Source organism: Balearica regulorum, chromosome 3 (assembly GCF_011004875.1).
Source record: "Balearica regulorum gibbericeps isolate bBalReg1 chromosome 3, bBalReg1.pri, whole genome shotgun sequence".
Taxonomy (NCBI): domain Eukaryota; kingdom Metazoa; phylum Chordata; class Aves; order Gruiformes; family Gruidae; genus Balearica; species Balearica regulorum.
This window is the reverse complement of record NC_046186.1, coordinates 87,483,555-87,509,736: the sequence shown is the minus strand read 5'-3', so window position 1 is coordinate 87,509,736 and position 26,182 is coordinate 87,483,555. Positions and strand designations below refer to the sequence as shown.

The 26,182-nt window shown below is 38.8% G+C and overlaps 1 protein-coding gene across 1 annotated transcript in view; it reads right to left on the bottom strand.

The window, feature by feature from the left end:
* Nucleotides 1-26,182, bottom strand: part of KIF26B (kinesin family member 26B) — a 302,521-nt gene that overhangs the window by 176,577 nt on the left and 99,762 nt on the right. The window contains exon 4 of the mRNA XM_075748827.1: nucleotides 7,620-7,786. Coding sequence (XP_075604942.1) covers nucleotides 7,620-7,786 — 167 coding nt within the window. The remainder of the gene's footprint in view (nucleotides 1-7,619; nucleotides 7,787-26,182) is intronic.

The window sequence follows — 26,182 nt, the reverse complement described above, 5'->3', positions numbered from 1 at the left end:
CTAAGTAGGTGTTTGCATTACTGGCCCTTTTTATTGTAATATAATCAGTTATTGACTCTAGGATCTAAGAGAGATGGACAGTGTTTGCTTACTAGCTAATGGAGTCCCTGGTTACCATAACTTTCCATGGGGTTGTACTTGAGAAAATAAGCAGGTAGAAAAAAGGAGGGAAAAGCACATATAAATGCAGTGTATTCCAGATGAATTTTTTAAATTTAAAAAGTGAACATAACTGATTGTATGAAAAATTAAAAGAGCAAATGAATTCTAGATGCAAGTTCACACACTTGTCTACATAAAAAAATAAAAACGACAATGATGCAAAGCACTCACACATTTACAGAAAAAACTAAAACACTACAGGAATCAGAAAAACTAAGATTCTGGTTTTCAGGCAATATATATTAGAAACAATTAATATAATGAATTATACTTAGGAGACTAGACATCCATTTTAAAATAATCTCTTAAGCAGAAAAACTTTCATGGTATGTGTCCTTTGCTTTACAGAACCAGATATTCATAAAATGGAATTGGGGATTGCATCACAGAGAAACAACAGAATATCTCAAAACTTTCCAAAGAAAAAGGGAGGAAAGGGGAGCTTTACTGAGAAAACTATCGAGTTTTCTCAAGACTGTGAAAGGCTAGTTACACAAGAAACTCCAAATCTTGATGATTATTTCAGTAACATTATGCAGTGATTGCCATTACCATCAATAAAGAACACATCACAATTGGGGCAAGCACAGATCAGAAAATACTCTCCTTGTGTAGTGCACAGAAGCAGGTGTAGTGTATTTCAATACAGACATAACATCAAAGTAACATACAATCTGTGGATTAGAATTTTAATTTCTCTGTTCAATGGTCAATAAATTGTTCCTGGATAGTAGTCTTTTATTGTAGATTGTTCTAAATAACTATTTTTAAAACATGCTTAGTCCAGAAAACTATATTTGTTAACTTAAGGTAAACACCCCTGTACCTCTGAAGTGGATTACTTTGATACTAGGAACATGAGGAGGATTTACATTCTTTTTATCGGTTATATGCTTTGAGGCTAAGCAGATGGCATGCCCCTGCAACTATAGTATTTTATGATAATCTAAGAGTAATTTTAGCTTATTTCCAATTTTAGCTCCATGGATCATTCCCAAAATCCTGTTTAAAAATCAAGGTCCATTATCTGCATTTTAAGCTGTGAATGAAAACTAGCCAACATATAGTGGATCTAATTGGCATGAAGGTTCAAATTACTTCTGTTTACAGCCCAATGCCAAATTAAACACACCACAACTAGATTTCCAACCCAGGTCTAAAAATGCATACATTTACTTAAGCTTTTGTTTAAATAACAGCAGCATGCAAGTATCCAAAGATTCAGATGGTTTCAGACATGTACCCTACACTCTTCCTCTTAGAAATGGGCCTAGTCTGGAATCTTGTTGCTAAACTTTTTTGTATTCAAAAGATATGAACGGATTCAAACAAAAGTGCCATGGGGAACGTGCCAGTTTTGGAAAAAAAAAAAAAAAATCACTGGAAACTTTCTAGGACCCAAGGCAGAACCACCATACAAAATTACAGATCATTCAAATCCCTTTGCTTTCCCTCGTCCAGATGTAGCAGTTAAGTCCCAATTTTTTTATTGCGTATCAGATCATTGCCCCCACTACTAGGCACTGGCTATTCTTGCATGTAGCTCACATAGTCTTCCCTGGCAGGACATTTTTGTTTACGTTGAACCTTAGAAAAAGAGTATTCCTTATGCCCCAACTGCCAGCCACCTTTGGCTTCAGGAGAGTCAAGATCCCCTTTTGATTGGCATTTACTTTATACACATGAAATAGCAACAATAAGAGGGAGTAGAAACAGCCTGTTAGTTAGGGCTCTCACAGCAATGGGGGGCGCAGAAAAGCAGGGACTATGAACACAGATCTCCTACATTTCTAATGAATGTTGAGCAAGTATGAAAAATCAGCCTCTGATGTGCACTCAAACCAAGGTGCCAATTTTAAATATTTGTTTCATGGTCTTTCAGGTTAACTGAGATCATTGTGATTGAAATTTCCCCTACTAGTCAGCCCCAAGACAGGCTTTGAAGGTAGAAATATTTGTGAAAATTATTTACAGATGTTTTAAAACTTGCTGCCAGCATTCCTACTGAAAGACAGTCTATGGATCTTTTTTTCTTAACATTCTTCTTTTTACGTATTTCTTATACAGTATATGATGACGATGAGGTTAAAGAGTAGAATTCTGATCAGAGTTGTTAACATATAGTTCTTCAAAGTGTCTGAGAGACTGACCACAATTTAACTGTTAAATTTATTTTTTTCAGCTAATGAAAGAAAATCCTGGTTTAGACAGCAAGAAACCAAAATATTTTCTGAGACTTAGGTGAAAACATAATTTTCTTTTAGGGATGTCCCAGTCACCACTATTTGACATCGCGGACTCCTCAAGCAGTGCCTAAACCAGGGAACCACTACACACACCACTTGAAAGAGCAGCTGGGTCCACCACTCTTCGGCATGAAGAAACACTGTCATCTGAATCATCTGCAGTTCAGACCATGTAAAAACATTCAAAACTTCAACAGAACTTTCTTCAGAAAGGTACAGAGCATAGGACAAGCAGCTTTCACTCTCTGACAACGTTCACAGGCTCTTTCCTGTGACGTGTCTCGGGCCTCGGCAGCACCAACGCACTGGGTGTGCCTGCCCAGCCTGCTGTGCACCTCCACAAATTACAGGAGCGTCAAGAGGAGATTCCTGACCTGGCTCCACATCTGCTAGTGCAACGTTTCAGCTACACCAGCTACAGCCAGACTACTGACACAAATCAAATGTTTCTGCTGTGGAGCTTCCCAAGCCAAAGCTGGGCTCTGTGGTACATGAATACCCACTCCAACCCATTTCCTTCTCTTCTAGCTGCTGCCTCTGTTTCTTACCTGTTTTTGCTGCGCATGTTCCAACAAACCCTCTGTTGCGATGCCAGGAAAAGTTTGTTTTTGTGAACTTCCCCCAGACCTCTGAAAAATTCAAGCCAGGACCTTAAAATGGTATGATTAATTTAAAACGATACACAGTTTTTAAGGAAAAGCCCTGGGTTTCCTGGATTCTAAACCTTTGGGCTTTAAAAATTTTGCCCATAAGCAGAAAGATTGCACAGACTAGCTCCTTCCTTTAAATTTCAACAAAGTCACATAAAATTGCACCCTTAAGGAAAACCAGCAAACACCAAAAGTTGTGTGATAAGCTGATAGTTTATCATGTGTGTGGAAAAAACAGCAAGGCATGAGATTCTGGGACCTCTGGAGTGCCAAGTCATCAAAACAGCACAGCGACTTTAACATGAGGGTCCCACAAATAATGTCCTCATATAAGCTTCTTAGTTCATGCAATACATACCAGAATTTTTTAAAAGATTCAAAAGAGATTCTGAGGAGTGGAACGAAAATCTGTGGAGCATTCAGCAGCATTTTGAACACAATATTCACAATACCCCTTAGCAGTAGGGCACTGCCTCACCTCCCCTCGCCTAGCTGCCAAACCACACGGGGATGGGGAATGAGTGTGGAAAAGGTCACCAGCAGTTTTTCCAAGAATGGAGGAAACTGTAACTAGAGCTTATCCCATGCTGAGTAGGTTTTCTATTCTTATTTTGTCTCAAAATAAGAAGTTTTTAAAAAACCTTGACATTTCTGCATTTCATTTGAAAAACATGCCTTACTACCTCTACAACAGTAGCATTGTGCGGCCCAGCTTAGTGTTTAAGCTGCATAAAAACAAGAAAATGATCCCTAGAACAGATTTTTCAGGCTACTTTCAAGATTATCTATATTGCCATTAGGTTCAATTAATCCAAATATGACTATATATAATTTCAGGCTGAGGCAGGCTTTTGTTCAAGATACACTGTTACACTTCCTGACCAGCAACACCAAACAACTTTTGAACTACCACTTAAAAATATCTCCTTCTCAAAAATTTTTACCTTTTCTGAGGTCCAAATGGGCTTTTATGTTTCTCCTTTGTCCTGCTGCAATAAAAGTTTTCCTCTCCAAGAAAGCAAGCTTACTGTGACAGGGCAAACAAGGAACAGTACCAAGATCCCAAATACCTTCAGGTACCGTAAGGACAACTGAAAGGCTCTGGTCCAGTTTTGCCTTCTAGTTCCTGCACCATGCTATCACCTTTTGAAACTCTACAGCCCAGTCACAACAGAGGAATTTTATTCAGAAGGGCGGGTTTATTTATAGTCAGACCAAAGCTGAAGTCAGAGTCCCAGAAATTTTCTCCGTGTAGAAACCAGCATAGATAGGAACAAGGTTCAGTACAACATCCCCTGACTTGCTAGAGCTTCACAGAGACACCAGGGAGACAAGCGACAGAAGGTCCTTCCCTCAGTTCTTTGCCAGCAGTGCCAGCATATACTTCTCTCTCAGCTGGAGGTGGCACACTCCTACATTGTGCATGGAGGACACAGGGCAAGAGGCCAGTACACCTTAGCCTGCGATGGCCCAAAAATGCAGCGCTTGTTATGACAAAGATCCAAACTGGAGGCAAAAGTTAATTCATGTAAAAATCCTGAAATGCTTTGTGAATTATTCTTTTTGTGTAAAGAATCTTACCATTATTTCACATTCACTAAATTACTTTCATCACAAATGTGTACTAGTAAGAAGCAAGATGATTTTAAATTAGCACGGAATGGAGGATATCTGAGACAAAAATGAGTGATAGCCCTGAACAGCAAGGCAAATTTGGTGTTTGTCATTAAAAGTGCAATCGACTGAATTCAGTTTCCGTGTCAGAATCACCATTAGAAATTCATTATTCATACCTGTATCATCTAATATTCATAAGCCTATCAGCAGAGTTCTTTGGACAGTTTTCAATGTTTGTTCCTCTAAAACATTCACATACTGTCCCATGGGAATCCTGACATAGCATAAGTTCTCTTGCAGCAATATCCCGACAAATGACAATTCACAGAAGTTGCAGCCCTTTTAGCTGGCTTGGAAACCTGTCAGCTATAGATCATGAAACGTAACAGTCAAGTATTGAAACAACTGATAAGTCTCCTAGCTTTTCAAAAGACTGAGAATCAGTGTGGCCTTCAGACACTTCTCCATGGCTCAATGCCAGCTGTAGGCCAGTCAAGTGAGTATCACTGTTGTACTAGTAGTGCCTGAGAACAGAAAAATTATGAGCTCCCAGTATTCCACACCTGATGTTTCTCAAGTAATTACAACCAAAAGTTCCCATAGATGCCTTGACATTTCCTCCATACTGTAGCATTTTAGTTAATTGGGTTTTTTTTTCCTGATGATGGATGACTTTTGTATCTGAGCCTCATGTGAGGTTTACTTTGCTTGTTAGGGAACTTAGAGTGGGATATTCAAATTTCAAAAGGATATTTTCTACTCTTCTACCTCCAACTTCAGCTTCACGTTAGCAAATTTCCCTGGCTGTGTAATAATTTCTTACTGACCATGAAAACATCATATGTGATACGTGTTCAAAAAAGCCAGGTATAGCTGGTAGTCACTACTCCATGTGCCACATACAATCAGAAAAAGCAAAAATTTAGAATTCATATGCCTGGTACAAATTACTATCATATTGTAAACAGCGCATTGCGTTAATGAGTTTGACAACCTTTTACTTCATATTTTATAATATACATACATGTGGGTTCTTACGCTTCTTACCCCAACTTTACAAAAATGCAAATAGTCACCTAAGATGCAAACCAAAAATTAATGAGATATCCACATTTTGAAAATAAGTTGTGGATTTTCTTGTGAAAAGGTCAGGCAGTGAACGACTGACTTGGATTTGCTGCTTGAATTGTCAGCAGATGGTATAGCTTGAAGTCCAGAACAAGACTGACTTATATAAGTGATATTACTCTAATTATGCAATACCCCAAACTAAACCAGGCATTTTTGTCTTGCTAAGTACAGTGTAAAAATAAACAGCCTAAACATGAGATCTCTGCTGGGCCAAGCATACCCAAGAATTCACACCATCAGCTAGAAATGAACAGAGTTCTACTTAGAATGCTGTGATTTACACTAGGGATTTTGAGTAAATTTAATTAGCTTCCTACATTTCAGCATAGTATATTAAGAGCAAATGAATTCTCTCAGCATAAAACAGTGAAACAATGAACAACAAATGAGTTAAATCATGTTGATAAATCAATTCATGCTAAAATATGCCCTAATCCTAATCTCCACTCTGGTTAGATATTAGTGTATTCAGCAATTTTAATTTAAACTGCCTGCAGTTAAACAGAAAAGGGCAGCAAATCAAGACCACTGTCATCATTCACATTTGCTATTGCAGCATCACATCTGTAAAGAAAAAATGCAGAGCTGCCCCAAACAATGTTCACTGGCTCTTCTAAAAATGCTACTCTTAATCCTCTTGCATGATCCACTTATTGTGTGATACTGATTGAACATATGCGTTCCTCATGTCTGTGAGGAAAAATAGGAGCAGGAAAAAAAAAAAATCTTCTTTCCAGATTTACAGAGACCAACAACTTTAAGTTTTCCATTTACCTTTAAAATAAAATAGAATCATGTGGAATTACTAATAGTTGGCTCTCTAAAGGGTAGAAAGTTAATCTGAATATGCCTGAGGCATTCACTCAAAAGTTCACTCCATGTTTTGAAATTCAGATCTCTCACTACATTGGATTGGAAGTGCTGTAAAAATAGCTTATTCTCTTGTTATTTCATTACATCCACAACTCTTCCAATCTTCTAATTATTGAAAAGCATTAAAAGACAAGGATTATTTCAACTTCTTCAGTTACAGAAGGATTCAAGTGGGCTAAAAAGATTATGTTCTGCAAAGAGCATGTTTCTGTGCAGAAAAATATTTCTGTTGTTGATAATGGATATTTCACTTGTTAGCTGCTATACCCATTCAGCAAACTATTTTTGCTAAAAAATTAATAAAGATAGCTGTAAGATTTTTTTAATGAAACTTTATCTCATTGAGATTTTTTGAAACATTGGCTGAATATTCAACAGAAAGGGTGTTTGGAGGCTAAGTTTAGACTCTCAGGTCAATTCAACAGCATGACAGGGACAGAAACTGAAATCAGAAACCTTAATTTTTTTAGTCTGAAAGTGGAAACCTTGATAATTTCACTAGATGGAAGTAAAAATCAATAAAGAAGCCTAAAGGTTACCCACCAAACAGAACTATCCTCCTCCAGCTGACTTTACAAAGAATTGCCTATTTCACAAAATTACTTGGATGGGCCCTTCTCATTCAGGTATACACCCCTCAAAACATCACTAAACCAGATATTATTCTGGGAGTGCAACCACATTTTAACCCAAATCAAGAATTTAAAAGATACTTTACAGAAGAGGGTAGAAGTATCATCCCGATCTTATAGACAAATGAACACAGGTGGATAAAAACAGCATTCTCATGATCATTCAGCAAGTTTGTGATAGATCTGTATCTATAGCCATGTTTCAACATGTGTGCTGTAGTCTATCAACCCCACTTCTTCACTACAGAATCATCATCTTTGAAAGAAATTGTTTCCAGAGAAGGAAAATCTGAGGAAATCTCTCTTACCTGGCAAAAAATGATGCTGCCACCGAGGTGCCTGTGGATACTTCACTGGCAACATATGTGCTCTGGGAAGCAGGGAAGCTGTACATGGAGGGTTTATCTGCATTGTAGCGGTTCAATGCTGCTTCAGTCAGGCCCTCTCGACTAGTCTCTGTCATAAGCTGAGAGATCTGAAGACAGAAAAGAACAAAAGTGTCATCAGCTAAAGCTCACTAGCTGACCCTTCCTCATCCAGAAGTGCCTCTGGGTTGCAGATAGAGTAAGAGAGGCATTTCATTCACTCCATCTTTGCTGCTCTGTGAACAAGTTTATTGCTTCTGTCATGCTAATCTACAGTACTTTGGCTCAGCTCTAACCTTGTCTGCATTAAAAGTAATGGGATAAATTCATCCCGTCACTCGAAACATCAATAATGTCTATGGCTTTCCATCTATATGGAAAAGAAAGAGTAAACCACAATCCTTGCTCACTTTTACCTCACTTAGAGAGACAGCTTAGATATGCATAAGATATTTATATTTTTCTTCAGGGAAAAATATTTGTTTGCCTTTGTAAAATAACGTAGCACTAGTGTATTAAGTATTTTTGTTGACCTTTCTCCAGAAAAGCCAGCACACAGCATAGGAAGAGTCCCTTGGGATCCTAGACTATTTATCATCGCTCTGGAAAATTGGGATCATTACCACTCACTTTCATTGGCTTTCTTAGAGGTTTTAAACATCCCGTAGTTTCATTCTTCTGATGGCCTATTTAACATTTTTGCCCCCTGTTAGGAAGCCTCATCTCAGCCTTTCATTGTCTGGGAGAAGAAATGGAGCTCAACCGGACTTGACCTAGCTCTCCTCAAATTAACTGAAAGATCTTTATTGACTTCAAAGAAAGCTGGGTCAGCCCTATTGAAGCACCTCCTCAAAATTTTCACTTCAATTTCTTGACTATTACTTCTGCATGAATTTACAATGGTGTGATGTCATCTATTGTACTTCATGCAATTCCTAACAACTTCCCTTTCCTCCTTCCCTCATTTCAACCACAAACAGCTTTTGTTCACCAATGCATGTCATAAAATTGCAACATATGCCTAAAAAGAACCTTCCCAAATTATTGCTAGCAATCGTCCAAGGCATTGCTTCCTTCCCCCTGCAAAAAGTTTGCAAGAACCAGTCTCTCACCTGTTCAGTTTAAGTTCTGATGTCTATCCTTACCACCACAGTAACATCACCTTTGAGAGGCGTTCTTTTTCCGCTTAGGCTTACTTTATTTCAGCTGTTAAACATTTTAGTTATTAAAGGCAAAGTTGAAGGACTGTGATTCGTATTTGTGAGGGGAAAAGACATGTGATATGGCAACATTTTTCAGACCAACTATCAAGCCACCTCTGTTTCTTCTATAGGGAATTGTTGCCCATTCTACTATGGCTAAGAAGATAATCTAAGAGTTTATCCTTATTTTACACATTTTTTAGGCCAATCAACTGTAATACTTCAAGAACAGGAATGCTAAACTAGCCACTCTATTTTATGAGGAACTAGTAAAATTGTTAAAAGTGCCCCTATCACGGTAAGGCACACACTGAGCCTTTCTAATTTACTGATTCACTATATTGAATGTGCAGTGCCCTCAGAAGGCTATAACTGAAATCCTGGACTTAAATCATCTCATACTACTGTTAAAACACAAGAATTTAGGCTGGCTGCCTGGATACCTCCCTGTATTTCCAGCGTGCAGGCAAACATATGTTCTTCAGTGTTCTGCTAACCCATGTCTGTCTACCTGGGGCATCCAATACACTTGAATTCACTAAACAATAATTTCCTCAAATTTTCCATAATTTTGCTAACTCAGCTATTTATATTTGTAGTGAACTAGCAAAAGATTCTGCCCTATCTCCTCAGATTATCCTGAAACCCATTTCATCATCTACCATGTTGGGAACTGCTAAGCAGACAGATTTTAAAAGCTCTCCCTTCAGAGGAGAGTACACTTATAAACCTAACCTCATCTTAGTCCATCCAATTCATATACCTGAAATCAGGGATGGACCATCATTAATCAATTGCCATTGCTGACAGTGTCACCAGGAAGTGCTACTCACTTCCATGGCAACCTCACAGCAGTTAAGAAGTTGATGAGTTGACTTATCACCACTGCAATCTAAGTTGCAATCATAACTTCCCCATCTTCTGCCAAATAAAGATTTGCAGCTCCAAATATGAATTTCCACAGCCAGTGCCACACATTTCTATTGGTGTCAAATCCCCTGAAGTTGCATGAGGGTGAGGCTCGAGAGAGGCATTTCAGCCAACGGCAAAACATGAAAGTATTTGTGTCTGTCTGTGTTTGGACAGAAAACTCAGAAAACATCCATCATGACGTGGGCATAAAAGCAGTAACTAAATGGTTTCTGTGATTAGAGAGACTTTCAGGTGATCCATGCCCATATCCACAAGTCCTATTAATGTGTACAGCACAGAACAAGCGAGCAATAAAAGCCTCAAACTGATTGTGAACTTTTCCTGAAAGGTATTACTCTCAAGCTTCCTCAAAAGCTGATTAGATGCTTGGCTCATGAGCTTTTGAATAACTAGTTCTTAAATACAAGCACTCCAAAATAATCAAATACTCACCAAAGAGACATGAAATTCTTTTAGAAAGATATAAATATAAACCATGCCCTCTCACCTATGCACTCAGAGAAAAACAGATATTAGTCAGCAAATGGAATGTTAATGCTTTTTAATAAATGGGGCAAAGATCTTATAAAGGCCGTATTTATGTCATGTTTTCTTATGGTAAAATGCAAAGAAACTGAAGAAGAAGATGGAATTAATCAAACACATTTAGAAATTCTGTATTTGTGGAGTACCACACTAACCACAGGACAGAGAGAGGAGATACTGCATATACTATGGACAAATGCAGAATAGGGTTGTTTCTATATAAATGTAGGCTTCTCAATAGTACTTCTATTTTATCGTATGTCCTACGCAACAGTCTGAGTACTACAGAGATAGTCAGCTGCTCAAACTGCAAGCTGCATAACATCTGTACGGTACTGACCACCAGAGCCTGCTGGAGAGGCAGCAGCTCTCCTTCCTGTTCGTTCACACAGCTTCTTTTGTTGCAGAAAACAGGAAGCTACTGTTGACATTGATATTGATGTATTATCTGTGAAAAGCAGCATTCCAGTGTAAACAGCCATGTCAGAGAGTCCTCCCAGTGCCGCCCTGGATGGACCCTCATAATGGGGCATATTGGGGTTGTTCAGCACCCTGGATCCTTAGGGTCCAGCACCACCGCCTGGTTTCCTTACCCATGCTGGCACACTTCCTGGGCAAAAATCCATTTCTCAGTGCAAACTCTCTCAGAACTAAACTCCCAAATGCACATACTGTCTGTCCTTGAGCTCCATTGATTTACTGTTTGTCTCAGCAGGGACACGTCTTAGTTGACAGCGTATTACAAGGATACCAAAATGAGAACATTATTTTACCTAACACAAACCATAGACAAATTAAGAACTGGCTTAAGCCACAGTCCAGGATCTCCTAATCTAGCAATGGTTTCAGTTTAGCACTTGCTTACTTTGTCTGCCATCGTGGGATTTTTCAACAATGAAATGTCTGCAGAAGCAATGAAAGCTGAAATATCTCCCTGAATTTCAAACTTTCTACTATTCCTTATCTGGGAAGCCTGCAACGCCTGCAACACCACTTAATGTTACACAGGTAAAAGCCCACACAAGTACCCAGTGCTACTGCAACACTCAACCTCAAGCAGAACATCAGATTTTGCTTGAACAAGTTCCTCAAGTCACTCTGTTGCTATCTTTGCCTTATGTCAAAGCAAGAACAGGATAACAAACTAGAACTTGATATTTAATTATGGGATCGTCCCTTTGGTCACACAGCCAGTGGAGATGAAGGGAAAGATGGTGCTATGCCAAATTCTGGGCCAGGTTGGGAACCTTTTTTGTGTCCAGTACTTACCAGAGTATTGTTTATACTGCACAAATTTGTTCATCTGGGTCACTAGACACCTAGACACATGCCCACAATATTTGACTAATGAATCCTCATTTATTCCCAGAGTTCAATACATATACATAAAGTAGCAGGCAGAAAAGAGGCCAGATAATTCATATATGCAGAGACTACTGATTTTGAGTCAGTTCTATTCCATTTCTTTCTTTTGCTTCATAGATTGGAGAATGTAGAAATCATTTAAACTATTATACCAAACTGAAGAGCGGGCTTTGGAGGTAATCTTACCATTTCATTTACTTTGTCCTCCAGTCACAGTACCAAATTATCTCTTTCTTCTCTGACATTGCTCACTGAAGTTCACACATACACAAATTTGAGTAGACGCACCCAGGATATACCAAGCATTTAAGGAAAAATGCTCCTAAAACAGACATTTCCAAAGCTCTTAGAGAACTTCTTTTTTTCCCATCCCAGTTCATAAGACATAGTTGAAAAATCACACTTTGAACATTAGCAAACTCAGGTGCTTCACCCCCCTCACCCCACCATCCCCCAGTAATCTATGCCTGTCAAGTACAGTTACATGAATCAGCTTCTTCAGTGTCACTGTCTCTTTCAGTAAATACTGTTCTGGATTTAAGGGGGAAAGAGGAGTAGACTCCTCGCTTCTCTTTCCCTTCGCTTCTGTGAGTACCCACATACCATATACATGAGGTTTAAGATCGGTTAATAGGATATATTTTGAGAAATTCCTTTCTTGAATTGTTGGCAGCACATCACTGCCTGGATAAGCAACAAAAAGACAAAGCATGGAACAATGCAAGCTTTTATGCCTCAATAAAAACCTTTTAAGTGCACATGGAACAAGACAGATGTCCCTCCCAAGGCCTCATTTTTTTCTCTTGTCTCATAAAAGCAAGGCATCCATTAACCTCCTCTTTCACTGCTTTCTGACAGTATACAGCAAGAGCTGGAGATAAGTCATGATTTAAATTCTCTACTTCATAGGAAAAAGATGGCTCTGCAGTTAAACCACAGGTGTCAGCCAGGTTAGATTCTCTTCCTATTCCAATTAAAGAGTCACTCTGTGCATAAGAGTTGCCATCATACAGTATAAAGTTAATTATATTTATATAAGGGCATTTTACAGCCAAGCTCATTACTGTTTCTAAAGCTCCTAACTGAGGACTCCCAGCTGAAATTACTGTACAAATGGAAGTCAGCATTATGAAAGATGCAAAACATCCTTTGCTCTGGAGGCAGTGAAGCATTCAGGAACATCCCTAAAATCTAGTTAACGTCAATGACTGATGAATGAACTGGAAGCATAGAAATGTATGAAATGTATCCATGTCAGAAGCCAAATTCAAGATATAAATCTGTGTTCAAATTCACTATAAAGCAATCCTCAACGTCCAGAGATCCTAATCTCAGGAGAGAAGCTCACTAGCAAGAAGAAACTGAAGGTAGAAAGCTTTCTTTCATAAAGATACACACACTCATGAATGACTTCTTTGGCAGTCCGCTCTTGATTTGGAGCAGCACTGAATTTTCCACCCAATAAATACTGAAGAAATTACTTCCTGGCTTATTTTAGACAGCAAATGTCTACATTAACCAAGAAAAAGGTTCTTCTGAAAGACCCCCCCCTTTAAAAAATGAGTTGAGGGAAGCTCTAAAGGAGCTCTCAAAGCTTTAGCACACCAAAACCATCGTAAATGCTTATAAACTTGCTTAAAACACAAACTTCGCAGCTTAATTTCAAGTTTTCCATTACGCACAATCAGGTGTTCTGGCTGTTCTAAAATATTAATCTTTCACCCTCTGTCCAACTTCTTTTGGCTCATCAGTTTACTCTCAGTCATAACAAGATTAAGTTATTCTTCCTGTTTGGCTCGGGGAGCCTAGTTTCTGGTGTATGGGAGTGATGAAACAAGCACTGGGAGAAGCATCTCACAGTACATCATTCACGTGTGCCTTTCTTCTGACACATGTATAGAATACCAAATCTTTCTCAAGAACTAAGCAACCCTATTTTTCCTGGGCTTGACCTACTCCTACCAATTCTTAGAGGCTGAAGCAAGAACTCTAATTTACAAGTTAATTTTGAAAATTCAAAGAATTCTTTCACTTTCTTTAGTGAATAAGAGTTCACTGTCTGATGCGACAGCGTCGAGGATTGCAGAACAAGATAAAAATCTTCAGTAAGCCACCAGCTTCCCAGCCACTACAAATTTCAGCAGAATTAAAGTAACTTGCCTATAGGAAGCAGCATCAGAAAACAAATAGAGCAGGAGCTGACACTTCTTGAGTCTCTTCAGCAGAAGGGACGTTAATTAAGTTATCGGAGTCCTGCTTCACCTGCAGAAGGCATCTCTCAACAAGGGAATGTATAAAAAAGTAGTAGGTCCTCTTCCTACCATTTGGCAATTTTATCTGAGCCCCTCTGGAAATACTGACTTCATCTCCTTTGCCTAACATGGAAGATCTGCATTAAGTTTTGTGCAATAGCAAAAAAGTGCAGCATAAATTTATGTATGGTAGCATTCAAAGGACAAGGTGAAACCTGGAATCCACTGTGCTCAGGGCCAAAAAAATAAAAAATAGAAATGTGGATAATTTGACATTTACTATATTTCATTTTCAAATTTTAGAATGTTGTTGGGAAAGGTTAGCATGTTAAAATAGAAAAGGGAAATACTTAAGAGTCAGTTTCAAATATCATTGTTAAATACAACTTCAAATGCTTTGAGGTAAATCTGGTAGAGGGTTTACAGAACTACCAGTAAACTGAAGTGGCGTTTTGAGGGCGGAGGGGTAGAGGGAAAGAGGAATCTTGTGCTGCCCACACAACTATCAAATGAATTTTAACGCATCCTTCACAGGGCAGAAAGGAACAATTACACCATTCAATCAGAGCAACTTGAAAGCGGTGAGGATTTGCTAAGTCAGTCATCTTTAATATACCATGGAGTACCAAGGACATACTCCACATCTGTCACACATCACTCACTACAACAGAAGTGACATTTAAGGAATTATTCAGGACAAAATCCACCTTTAGAAAACATAATTTTGAAACGGTAGCAAGTTCCTGTAGCTAAGGGCACTGGCATAGTCTTATAGCATCTTGCCATTTGATTATGACCTTTTTCTCTCGTAGCAGAATACTAAGCTGCTATAGCTCGAGATCACTGTAACTGCTAATACAGACACTGCGTGAGCAAGACAGCAATTCCTGATAGTCCTTTCCTGTCAAAAGAATGTGTTCTATGAGGAACAAGCTGAAAAAGGACATGCATAATGTCTGCTGCGTTCAGTTTCTTTCTTGGATGTAGACATACCGAATACTGCTTAGCAAAGGCAACTCACTATTCATTGTGAATACTGAAACTCTAGGGAGGGTCCTTGGGTATGCTTTGCTCCTGCTTTATTCAGATTTGCACACAAAATCTGAAATATTGATCTAGCAGAAGGGGCTACCATAATGGCACAGATTTTATGTCTAAACACAAAGCAGTGCACCTTAGGGTAAGGTTTGTCAAAGGGGGAATCGCTGGGATGAGACAAGAATGCTGATTATGCTTCGCATTTAACAAGGAAGAGCCAGACTGTATTTAGCATAAACTACTTTTACTTAAACATTACTTAGTTACCATGACAGCACCTAGAGCTTATTGCAACCCCCAGCTTCCTGCTGTCCAAAAGAAAGATGACCTTTGACTGTTGCAGCCACCTCACATGTCCCTCTACAAACAAGATAGCTATTTAACACTGATCCAGTGCAATCCTCAGCACAGATGAAATCCCAGTTTGCACAGACTTGGGCACATCCTCCAATCAAAACTGCTATGATACAGTTAGTTCCTTCTCACACTCGAGAGTCCATACCATTAAATATTTTATAACAAATCACTGAATGTCTTAAGATCAGCTACTACTTAGAGGCTGATCCAACAGCTGATCAGACATCCAAATAATGATGGATTTCTCTACTATAAGATATTTGCCTCTGATTCTTCCTCCAAAGAGTTCTGCCTTACAAAACAGTATTTTTTTTTATTATTTATGCTGTATTTTCTATTGTAAATAATCACACTATTTTCTCAGCCATCCAGTATTCTGCCTCTTACTTTCACTTATTCACTCAGTACACATTCTGGCCCTAGCTTTTGAACTGAAAAGCAAAGCAAAACAAACAAAACCAAAACCATACAGAGCAACAGTACTGCCTGAAAATCTGTGAACTTCTTCAGCACACTCTACTCAAAACCAATACCAAATAGAATTGCATTAGCAACAATGAAAGGTTTATTATAAAACAGGAAATCTGCTCTATTAAGCCTGTGATAACGGTTCATTTGCTTGATCAGCAAATTCCCATACAGACCATAACTTGGTAAATGCAACTTGGTGCTTGATGCACATTCCCAAGCAACTTCCACCACTGAGACATGAGGGATATAGACTCATTTTGGTCTGGCGTAGCAATTAATTCACTTTTTTCAGTTTGCCAATGGCCACATAAACTAAGTTATCCATGGAAGGAATAATTAGTAGTGTATTTGCATCAAAAGGAATCAAGTATATTGAGTCTGAAATAGTATTGACCAAGCCTGCTTCTTGCTCCCTCACTTTGTACCAATATATTTATTAAGCAGAAAAGCAAACAGAGGAAAAAAATGTTAGAGGCAGGGAAATTACATGATCTGAAGCATTCAGGAGAACAAATATCTACCTCAAGTGAACTTAACCCTTGTACAGAAGTTGCAGATTCTGGTCTGCACCGCTCCTTTTGTCTGAGTGACATCGCCTGCAAATTTTGTTTGTTAGCTACCACTACATTATCAAACTATTTTCTGAAAGGTAAGGCCTCTACCTTGTTACAAAAACACAATAGCTATCATAATGCACCTTCCTCAATAGCCTCCATGTTTTCTGATGTCCATTGAGGATCATGCCAGTCTCTCCTACTCCTCCCCAAGAAAGCTACGGGCAGGATAGCCATCCTGGGGTGCAAGTCTGCTTACTCTCCATACCCCAGAGCTCCCCTAGTGAAGCAGACTCCCCACAAGCAGATCCCTGCAATGCCATGAGCTATTCCTTGTGAGCAAAGCAGTGAAGCACCATCAGCTAGACTAGAACACGCCTCTCATTCATGAAGCTCCACCAGCCCAGTCTCTGTGGACAGAACAGCAACGTAAGGTTTCCCAGCTAGCAGATTCCCATACTGACTCTGCAAATGAAAAATAGGAACAGCAGCTAGCACAGTGAGGTTCTAGTCTCAATTTTGTGTCTCTAGGCATCTCGGCAATGCAAAAAGATACCATGCAGTAACACAATAAAACTGCTTCCTTTCTCATCAAGATGACAACAATAACATGGCAATCTGGGGGGGCGGGGGGAACTGAGGCTGCCTCTAGCTTTCAAAAGTGGGTTTTTTTTTAAATCTACTTTATTAAAGTTGTTAATTCTCTTAATTACCTGTATATTCTGCTGCTGCATTATAAAGCTGTGCAGCTGGAAATTAATTGGATCTTTTTCTACTATAACTTTTATTTGCTGTCAGATTAGTAAATTCTTATAAGAGAAAAGGCCTTTCTTTCGTGTGGCTCGCTCAAAGTTGATTTCATACATCCAGATTCAGCAACCACACTGTTATCACTTGTTGCATTGGCTACCTTTTAAGATCTCAACAGCCAGGGTAATTGTGCTAAAATAACTGGTATAGCAATGAAGAGTGCGTGCAGACTATGAAAGCTGAGCATGCCTGACTTCTGCCTGTCTGTACTCATGGGGCAGCAGCTAAATGAAGTGATTGCACTCTTGAAGCTGAGGCATGAGTCTCTCTAGTTCACTGCGTGCAGGAGCGATACATTTGTTATGAAAACAAACTTTCATTTCTCCGATCAGTTACTAACCTGCCAGCAACGTCAGGACATCATAAGAAGTTCAAATCTTACTGTAGCTGTTTCCCTATCACAAAGAGCAATCTTTCACTTGTCAGTTGACAAGAACAGCTCTAGAAGCTACCAGAGTGTGTCAGCACGTGGGCTTAACTTAAATGGCATTATTGACCCAGAAAGCAACCTCTTTCTACAGCTAGCAAGAGACTAAGCAATAAAAAACACCATTAGTTCTTTCACAGGTAGGTGTATGAACCAGATCATTAGTCTTTATTTAAAAGACATATAATCAAGTTCTACCATGAAAACATGAAGAGAGATAACTACTTCATTTCCAGTATGAAAAAAAAATCTGACAGGCCTAGAGATTCCTGCAATGATTATTGCATAAGAATGTGGCATAAGGCAAATTCAGCCCCCACATATAATCACCTCAAGATCTGACCTTTTGGCTGACGGGTCTCTTGCCCAGCTGCTCATGGAAAGGTGTATGGGTTTGATCCCCAGGGATCCAGCAAATGCCTTGAATCTATTTAGAAATTGTTACCATTCCAATGGCTTCCCCATCAGAAACAAATTATGAATACCAGCTTTCCTATAAACTGCTGCCAAAGGTTTAATTATACTAGTGCTGTCAGATGCCACAATAATACAAATTGTTTTCTCTGTGTGTTAGGTCATAAGACTATCAGTAATATATCTTATAAAGGGAAGAACCAGAGGATTTGAATGCATGAGGCATGAACTTTTGAACAACCACAAAAGAGCTGCTTGCAGAGAAGAGTCAACTCATTTAGAAGTCAGGCATATTTTGGATGAAGCAATATAGAAGCCTGGGAAATTTAAGTTGAGAGAGACCAAGAAATTTTTCTCATCAAATATTCTAAGTTTGAAGATTTATTCTGTAGTGTCCTTTTCTATACACTTTCCTAAATAATTTTCACAGAGAAGTACATTTTTAAAATGTGATTAAATAATAGTTAACCTCTGACACCACTGGTTATTAATACTGCTTATGCAGCTTTCTCTTTTGCTGCCTCAATGAAATATTAACAGCTCATCATTTGAAAGGACTCAGTCTTTCATATCCTGATCCATTCTTTAATGGACTAAAACTTGAGGTGCACATTTGAATGCTTTGTTAAATTTGCATGTCTCAAGACAGGTCTAAGGTTCCAAGTACTCCCAGCTTTTCTGAAAATCCGTGGAAATCTGGAGGCAGCAAAGAAGCTTCAAAAAAAAAAAGATACTGCATTCAGATCTTAGTGTCTAGTCATTAAGTTGATGTGTCCCTTCTCTCCATTTCAGTTTAGCTTAACCAATGCTACAACACATCTCCTAACATATTACCTGTATTCCAGTAAGATGTCTTATCTTAAAAAGAACAATTCATCTCATTCATAATGAAGAAAGCATCTTTTCTGCTTCCTCTATTTGGGCTCAAAAAAGTCAAAAAGCACAACAATGTCTATTGTGGTTCCTCTTTCCCCACAGGGAAACAGCATTTAGCCTCAACTTCTATGCTGCAAACTTCCACCTTTGCAGTGAATTGCACAAACCAGGGCCTAATCCACCATCTCACAATGTAACAGTCATGTGAATTGCATTGCCCTTTGGCTTTATGTAGCTGCCTGCCCCTTTTCTGTCCCTACTATTAATAGTTCCTTGCAGGTGTTCCTTCTTTCATGGTACCAACATGGAGATCTAGCAATAGCTAATTTCAGTTATCAGTGCTAACGGGACCTGCCATGAAATTGTCTCATTTCCAGAGGAGTCAGTATGCAGTCGCTAATGAAAAAAAAAAACCCAGGAGGTTCTGCAGAAGTTACGCATCAGCAGGAGTGACCTCTCTATAAATTTAACAAGGTTGGTCTTTCTAATCTCACAATACATGAACACCTGTCTTACTTTCATGTTAATAATAAAAATGTCCTGCTGAGGCTTTAAAATTATTTTATGACAGCAACAACCATCATTTTTAACAGGAATACGTGAAAAGAATTTAAAAGGTGCCAGAAGAGCCTTCAAATGAGAGCACTAGCTAGACAGAAACAGTTCCTTCCAGGCCCTGAAGATGAATGTCTTAAGGCATAGGTTTGATTGCCTTATTACCTTAGTTTGCATAGCTACAGCTGTTACTAACAGTCATAAAAATCACTCAACTATAACCATTTGATTCAGAGGCTACTTCCTGTGGTGAATTCTATAGGCTGATGAGGTGCCAACTTATGCTATGTTGTCTTCTGTTTGCTCTAGATTTACTGCCCTCCCAGCTAATGAAAGCAAAAGTAAGAGGAGCAGATCCTCAACTGAACATCAAGTTAAGCTCTGTTGGTGCATACTGTAAACCATTAGGAACTGGGCCTCTCTATCTTCTGGTCACCTTTCAATGGCTCAGCAAAGAAGTCAGCCTGTGAACATCATGCTATGTACTTGGCTAAGTATTCTGCTGAATGGGGTGGATATTTCTTGCACAGCACTAAATGTATTCTCAGCTTTTTACATATAGTCTACTTCTATTTTCCAAGCTAAATGTGGTTTTGCATTATCTCATTTGCAGCAACTTCTACCACATTTTCAATCCAAATTGTTTCAGTTGGCCATTTTCAATCTGCAGGTCAAAGAGATCCAAGCCGAGCGTGGTTTTCCAGGAGCTAGATGAACATCACATGAGATGAAGCTGACCTAGCATTTAATTTGAGTGCACACAATGATCTTCTCCCAGTTTATGTAATCTGCATTTTGGTCTGCAGGAACCATCATAATCCATTTTACTATGACAGCTTTACAGTATGAAGATCATGCTTCCACTTTTCACCTCAGGGCCCTTGTACATTGAGAGCTTTGAGCATGCTGTCCATTCTCAGCTGGAATTTAGTGCACATTCACTTGCAGACTGAGTAATGCCAATCCCCATCTCTCCTGACCAGCTAAATAATGTCAGATGAAGAACACACTTTCTCCTCACCACTGGTTTTAGATGACTTCTTTTTAGACAACACTGAGACACAACTCCTTTACTTTTCTAAGATGGCATTTAAAAAAAAAAATCAGTGTTTAGTTTGGAAGATACGCACTACAGACATATGCATATTTTCAGTTTTGGAGAGTGAATAATAGAGCGGAAGAGGCACTGGCTCTAGTCTGGCTGTGCTCTACAGCCCTTTCTGAGAAGGCAGGAGAGAGAGCAATTGAGTACTGCATCCAGCTCTGGGGGTCCCAGTACAGGAGAGACATCGAGCTGTTGGAGCAAGTCCAGAGGAGGGCCATGAAGCTGATCAGAGGGCTGGAGTACCTCTCCTATGAGGACAGGCTGAGAGAGTTCGGATTGTTCAGCCTGGAGAAAAGGCGGCTCCAGGGAGATCTAATTGCAGCTTACCAGTATCTAAAGAGGGCCTACAGGAAAGATGGTGAGGGACTGTTTATCAGTGACATGACAAGGGGTAATGGGTTCAAGCTGAAGGAGGGTCGATTTAGATGTTAGAAAGAAATTCTTCCCTGTGAGGGTGGTGAGGCACTGGCACAGGTTGCCCAGAGAGGTTGTGTATGCCCCATCCCTGGAAGTGTTCGAGGCCAGGTTGGATGGGGCTTTGGGCAACGTGGTCTAGTGGAGGGTGTCCCTGCCCACAGCAAGGGGGGTTGGAACTAGATGATCTTTAAGGTCCATTCCAACCCTAACCATTCTACGATTCTATGAACATCTGTAACCTCCAACACTAACAAACGGCAACCATTGCTCAAAAGAGGATATTCTTTCAAATTCCATCAGTATAACCTATCATGAGAATTTTGGGTGGACAAATAAATAACCACTTGATTCATCAAGGATTATTTCCAGTAAAACAGAACTTAGATTAAACCAAGCGTAGACTCCATGCAGCTTTAATGATCTTGTGCCAGCCATTTCCTGTCTAGGAGAAGGGCTGTAAAAGACAAATAAATGAGAGTCATATGCAAAATCTTACACATCTTACTACCTAATGTGTTTAACTTTGGAATGCAGGGCACACAGTAAATACTGCCAATTATTTACTCTTTACTCATATGTACACTTTGTGTATATTTTCAGAGCAAAATTTGTTCACAGCACATACACAGCATGTTCTTCCAGTGTTTGTTATAAATTGTCTATCTCCACAGTACCTTAATCTTGTGTAGACCTGTACTTTTTGAATCATCTAAGGCACTTCTAATTTTCAGAATTTCTGCCTTATTGTAGGCTTATTTTTTCCTAATTCTTACCACTAGTGTTTGCTAATTTTTATTCTTCTTCCTTTACAGACCCTGATTGCTTTTCCTGTTGGCAGCCTAAGAGACAGGAGAGAACAAAACAAACTACTTGGAAAACTTAAAAGATCTTAACAGTCAAAAGCCAGGAGGTACAGAGAGAATATCAGCTTAAGAAAACTGTCTGAAAGTATACAGTCAAGTCTTATGCCTACATTTATTTCTTCCTCATAAAAGTCAACAAAAATAACCTTCAAATGGCACTTCTCTACTTATTTTTTCTTCCTTTTTTTGTTTTTAAAAAAAACACAGCAACAATGAATATATCTTCTACATAGGACACAAAGAGAAAAAGTCATTGCCCCAAGGAGTTTGCACAATAAACTAAACTGAGAAAACGCACTTCACTAGAGTCTAAAAATAAACACTGATTAAAATTAGTGCAGGAACTGTTGGTTGATATTTTTCATAAGCAAACAGCAAGATTACATTAACTGGCCCCTTGGGAATAAAACAGATTTACAATAGATTTAATTAAATGCATTTAATGAAGTCCAAATATAAGAACAACAAACAGGCTCATCATCTGAAATGGTGCCTAAATTCTAGTAAACCATTCTGAACTGTAATAAATGCCTCATGGTTATCTTCAGTTTTCATTTTGGCTTTCAGCACTCCACAGAGAATTTTTATTTGCACATGAAAAGTTTTGGATTTTTCCCCTTCAACTTGTTTACTGGATTTGTAATGTAAAAGTTTCAGAAGTTACTTTTAAATCAATTTTTGAAAGGCAGTCTTTATTCTATTTTAATTAATTTTTAATAGAGCATCATGGGCTGATTTTCTGCTCCACAGTGACATGCCAAAAGAAGGATCACTGACTACAGGTCAGTGGAAGTGCAGTGTTGTAATCTGTATAACTGAAGAAAAAAATCTCAAGTGTCTCTTCACAAGGTATACTGTAGGCATTTACTAAGTCATCTTGCACAGTCATTTACACTAGGAAAAGGGAATACAAGACAGGCATGAACTAGCTCTAAAATGTAGAACACTCTTCCATAGGATAATACAGAACCAAGCCTGAAACACTTCTAGAACTGCTGCTTAGTGTGTGTTCTTAAGAGGGGCTGAAAACACTTCCCCTTCTACAACAGCGGCTTTCAGAACTCTGTATACTCCAATCTGTTGATTTTCTTAATATCAGCAGAATGGCATACAGCTACTAAAAGCAAAAATTATGATGATACTCTGTCACCAGTGGAGTGAACTTGATTTCAGATCAAAATCTATCCTGAAGATATTAATCGGCAATTTCCTTTAGAAAAGAAGCATAGGAGTCATTCCTAGAGGAAATGAAGTGGAAGAAAATTATATATTTGCATCTGTATATACATAAATACATGCACACGCAAATAAAGAAACCAGACCAAGCATGCCCAAAGAAAATCAGAAGTGGAATTAACATATTTGTGCATTAAAGCATTAAATTCTCCATACTATTTATGCATTAAACCAAAAATTCAGGGATAATTCTCCAAATACTTCCTACCACTAAGTCACTCTGCTCACAATGGCCACAGCGGCAGAAGCCAGATAAAACGGGTGCATTTTACCCTATGACCAACTCAGAGGACTAGAACTCAAACACCCATTCCTGCATAGCGTCCCCTACAGACAGTGGGGTTTATGCACACAGGGTTCAGTCCCATCCAACACAAATAGATGATTATGAAAGTTCAAGAAAAAAGTTTACTGTTTCAAAGCTCAATTCTCCAGCAGAATGGCATTATGGAAGATTCCCTGGGAGGAAACAGGACATTGCACAACAATGACAGGATTTTAGTATTTGGTGGAACTACTTTTTCAGGAATTAAGGCAGAGGAAACAACAAGGGAGATATATCCTGGACTCAGAAGCTTTTTGAAAGAGTAAGTTTCAATGATGCTAAAACCTGAAAAACTTCAGAGTTAATTTAAAACGTCTATAGTCTTGTTCTTTCCCAAGGGCATGCTTTCAAGTGAATCCCTCTAAAGCAAAGCCCTTGTTTTCAAGATTTTTTTTCTTTTCAGAAAGCACAGTAGCAGCTTGTTGTAAATGGTAAAGTGTATGAACTCTGTGCAATTGATAAAAATTCCAGCTCAAGCCATATTTGAAGATAAAAACATTCAACCAGCAAGATATTTTTAGTCAGTCTCTTCTGTTTCCAAAGTTTTTCCAAATTGTTGTGAACTCTTATAATTTTTCTGTTTCATAATCCACTCTGATATTGATTCTTCCAGGCAGGCACAGAAAAATCTAACTTCCACATATGAAATGACAAGAAGGCCCTTTTTGTCCTGAGTGTAACAGAAGAAAAGGTTATTTTCTCAATTCTTTGCAAACTGCATAGCACCCATCTCAGGCATATCCTTCCACTTTCCTGTACATCTGCTTCTTAACATGTAAAGCATGGAACAATAAAGTTTGTTTCCTTCAAATGTATTGCCAAGGTTTAGTTGTGATGCTCAAAGTATTCAGGGTCCTTTTACAAGAATGACCCTTAAAGTCTGCAAAATATTATACAGTTAGCACTCCAGCTCTCTTTCAGCTCAGTTGACATTACATGTTTCCTGGTAGAATTTCTTTTTCCCCCCTCTCTGTGCCCATGCAACATTTAAAAAGTCTTGGGAGCAAATTCTCTAATTACCTAATCACAAAGCATTCTCTTTCTCTAGTAGAGTTGTGGCTACTGACAGGTCCTTTGGCTTTCTGTGGTACCATCTATGGATTCTCCAAGAAATTATGAAGAGGTATTTCTCCTCAATGTATTCAAATTGGGCACAAGAATACTAGCAGCAATAGCATTAATGAAAATCCTTTTTTCTCACAAATTATATAAAATTGTTCAGCAGATAAAATGGAGTACTGAGGAGCAATCAGTGGTTTCCCAGTATTTCTGTTGAGCTTTCGTAACTAATAGGTGCCCTCCTGCTCTCACACTCAAAAGGAAACCTAAGCCATAACAGGCCTCCACTGCTACACTTGAAACCACTTTTACTGGAGAACACACAAGGAATATGCTGCCATTTTATTCATATTCATTATATCATAAAATGCCTAGAGGCCCCAGAACTAATGGTCCCTTGCACCAATACCAACTCTCCCTGCTTCAGAGACAAAGCATTGAGGGTGCAGGGAGCAGAGGCAAATAGAACATATGATTCAAGTCATTGAGCAGTGAACAGAAAAGGAAGCAGAGAAACCCACATCACTGAGCTTGGAAAAAATCTCATAACCTACGTAACCTGCACATACATAACCCCTGTCTTAAACCCCTTTCCAGAAATCTTGATTAGCCCTAGCTATCATCAGGCCAGGTGTCTGCATTTCACCTACTTTATATAACTAGGAATAAATCTTGATAAGCTGGTCTCTGGCAACATTTAAAAGGATCTTTACAAAGGCTCTGAAGTGCAAAACAACACTTAGGAGATAATCAGCATCACTACTAAATCCAGGCTGCAAGTGGTGCTTCCAGGCATTTAGGATTACAGAGGCGAAGACCCTTGTGATGACGGACTAGGGCAGAGAATAATGAAAAGCTGGTAACATGAGAACTAGATTTTTTCCCTCCAAAGTGCTTATTTACATGAAAACAACTTGATCGTTTATTTAGCACTTATACCTTAAAATAAAATAGATAAGGTTTAGGACACCCTCTGATGCTCTTGTAATTTGTCAGGAAGGCCTGGTGGCCAGGAGCCTTTATCTGTATCGTTCTCCTAAGCCACCTGAATATTGTTTGCTGAACAGGACAAACAGTGCTAGTTTAGCTTTACATTACCTCAAAGCAAAAAAATCAGACATTTTCCACAAGCTTGCAAACTAAGCCTCAGTTAAATCTGCCTAACATTGCACGACTCTTCATGTTGACTTTCACAGAAGCTGGTCCAAATGTAGACAAAGCTTTTCTGAGCACATTTTCCCTGTCCGTCCTGTCTGTGATCACTGCCGTGATACACCCGTATGGTACAACTGAGAATTGCGTCACATCCATTTTTACCTCCTGCACATTGGCAGTGAACTTCACACAAAGTCTTCAGGGATCGGAGAGACTGATCAATTAAGAACTGATGATATCTCATTACTATATATTTTCTCCTGATGAGTTCTGTATAATCTCTTTAATAACACTTGAGTTAACTTTCCATCTTCTATATTGCACTGCAGTAACTGAGAAAATATACAAGAATAAAACACAGAGATGATTGTGCCTATGGTTTGTGTTTAAAGCCAGCAACACTGCCTAGCTCCAGCAGCCTAAAACCTGTCAGGAAGGAAGAAAAGCAATAATAAATGCTATCTATCAGCTATCTGTCTCTTACAGGGAAAAAAAAAAAATCACTCTATACACGTTAAAATATAAATCTCTTCCAAAACTAGGCCTAAACTCTGCTTTTGGTAATAG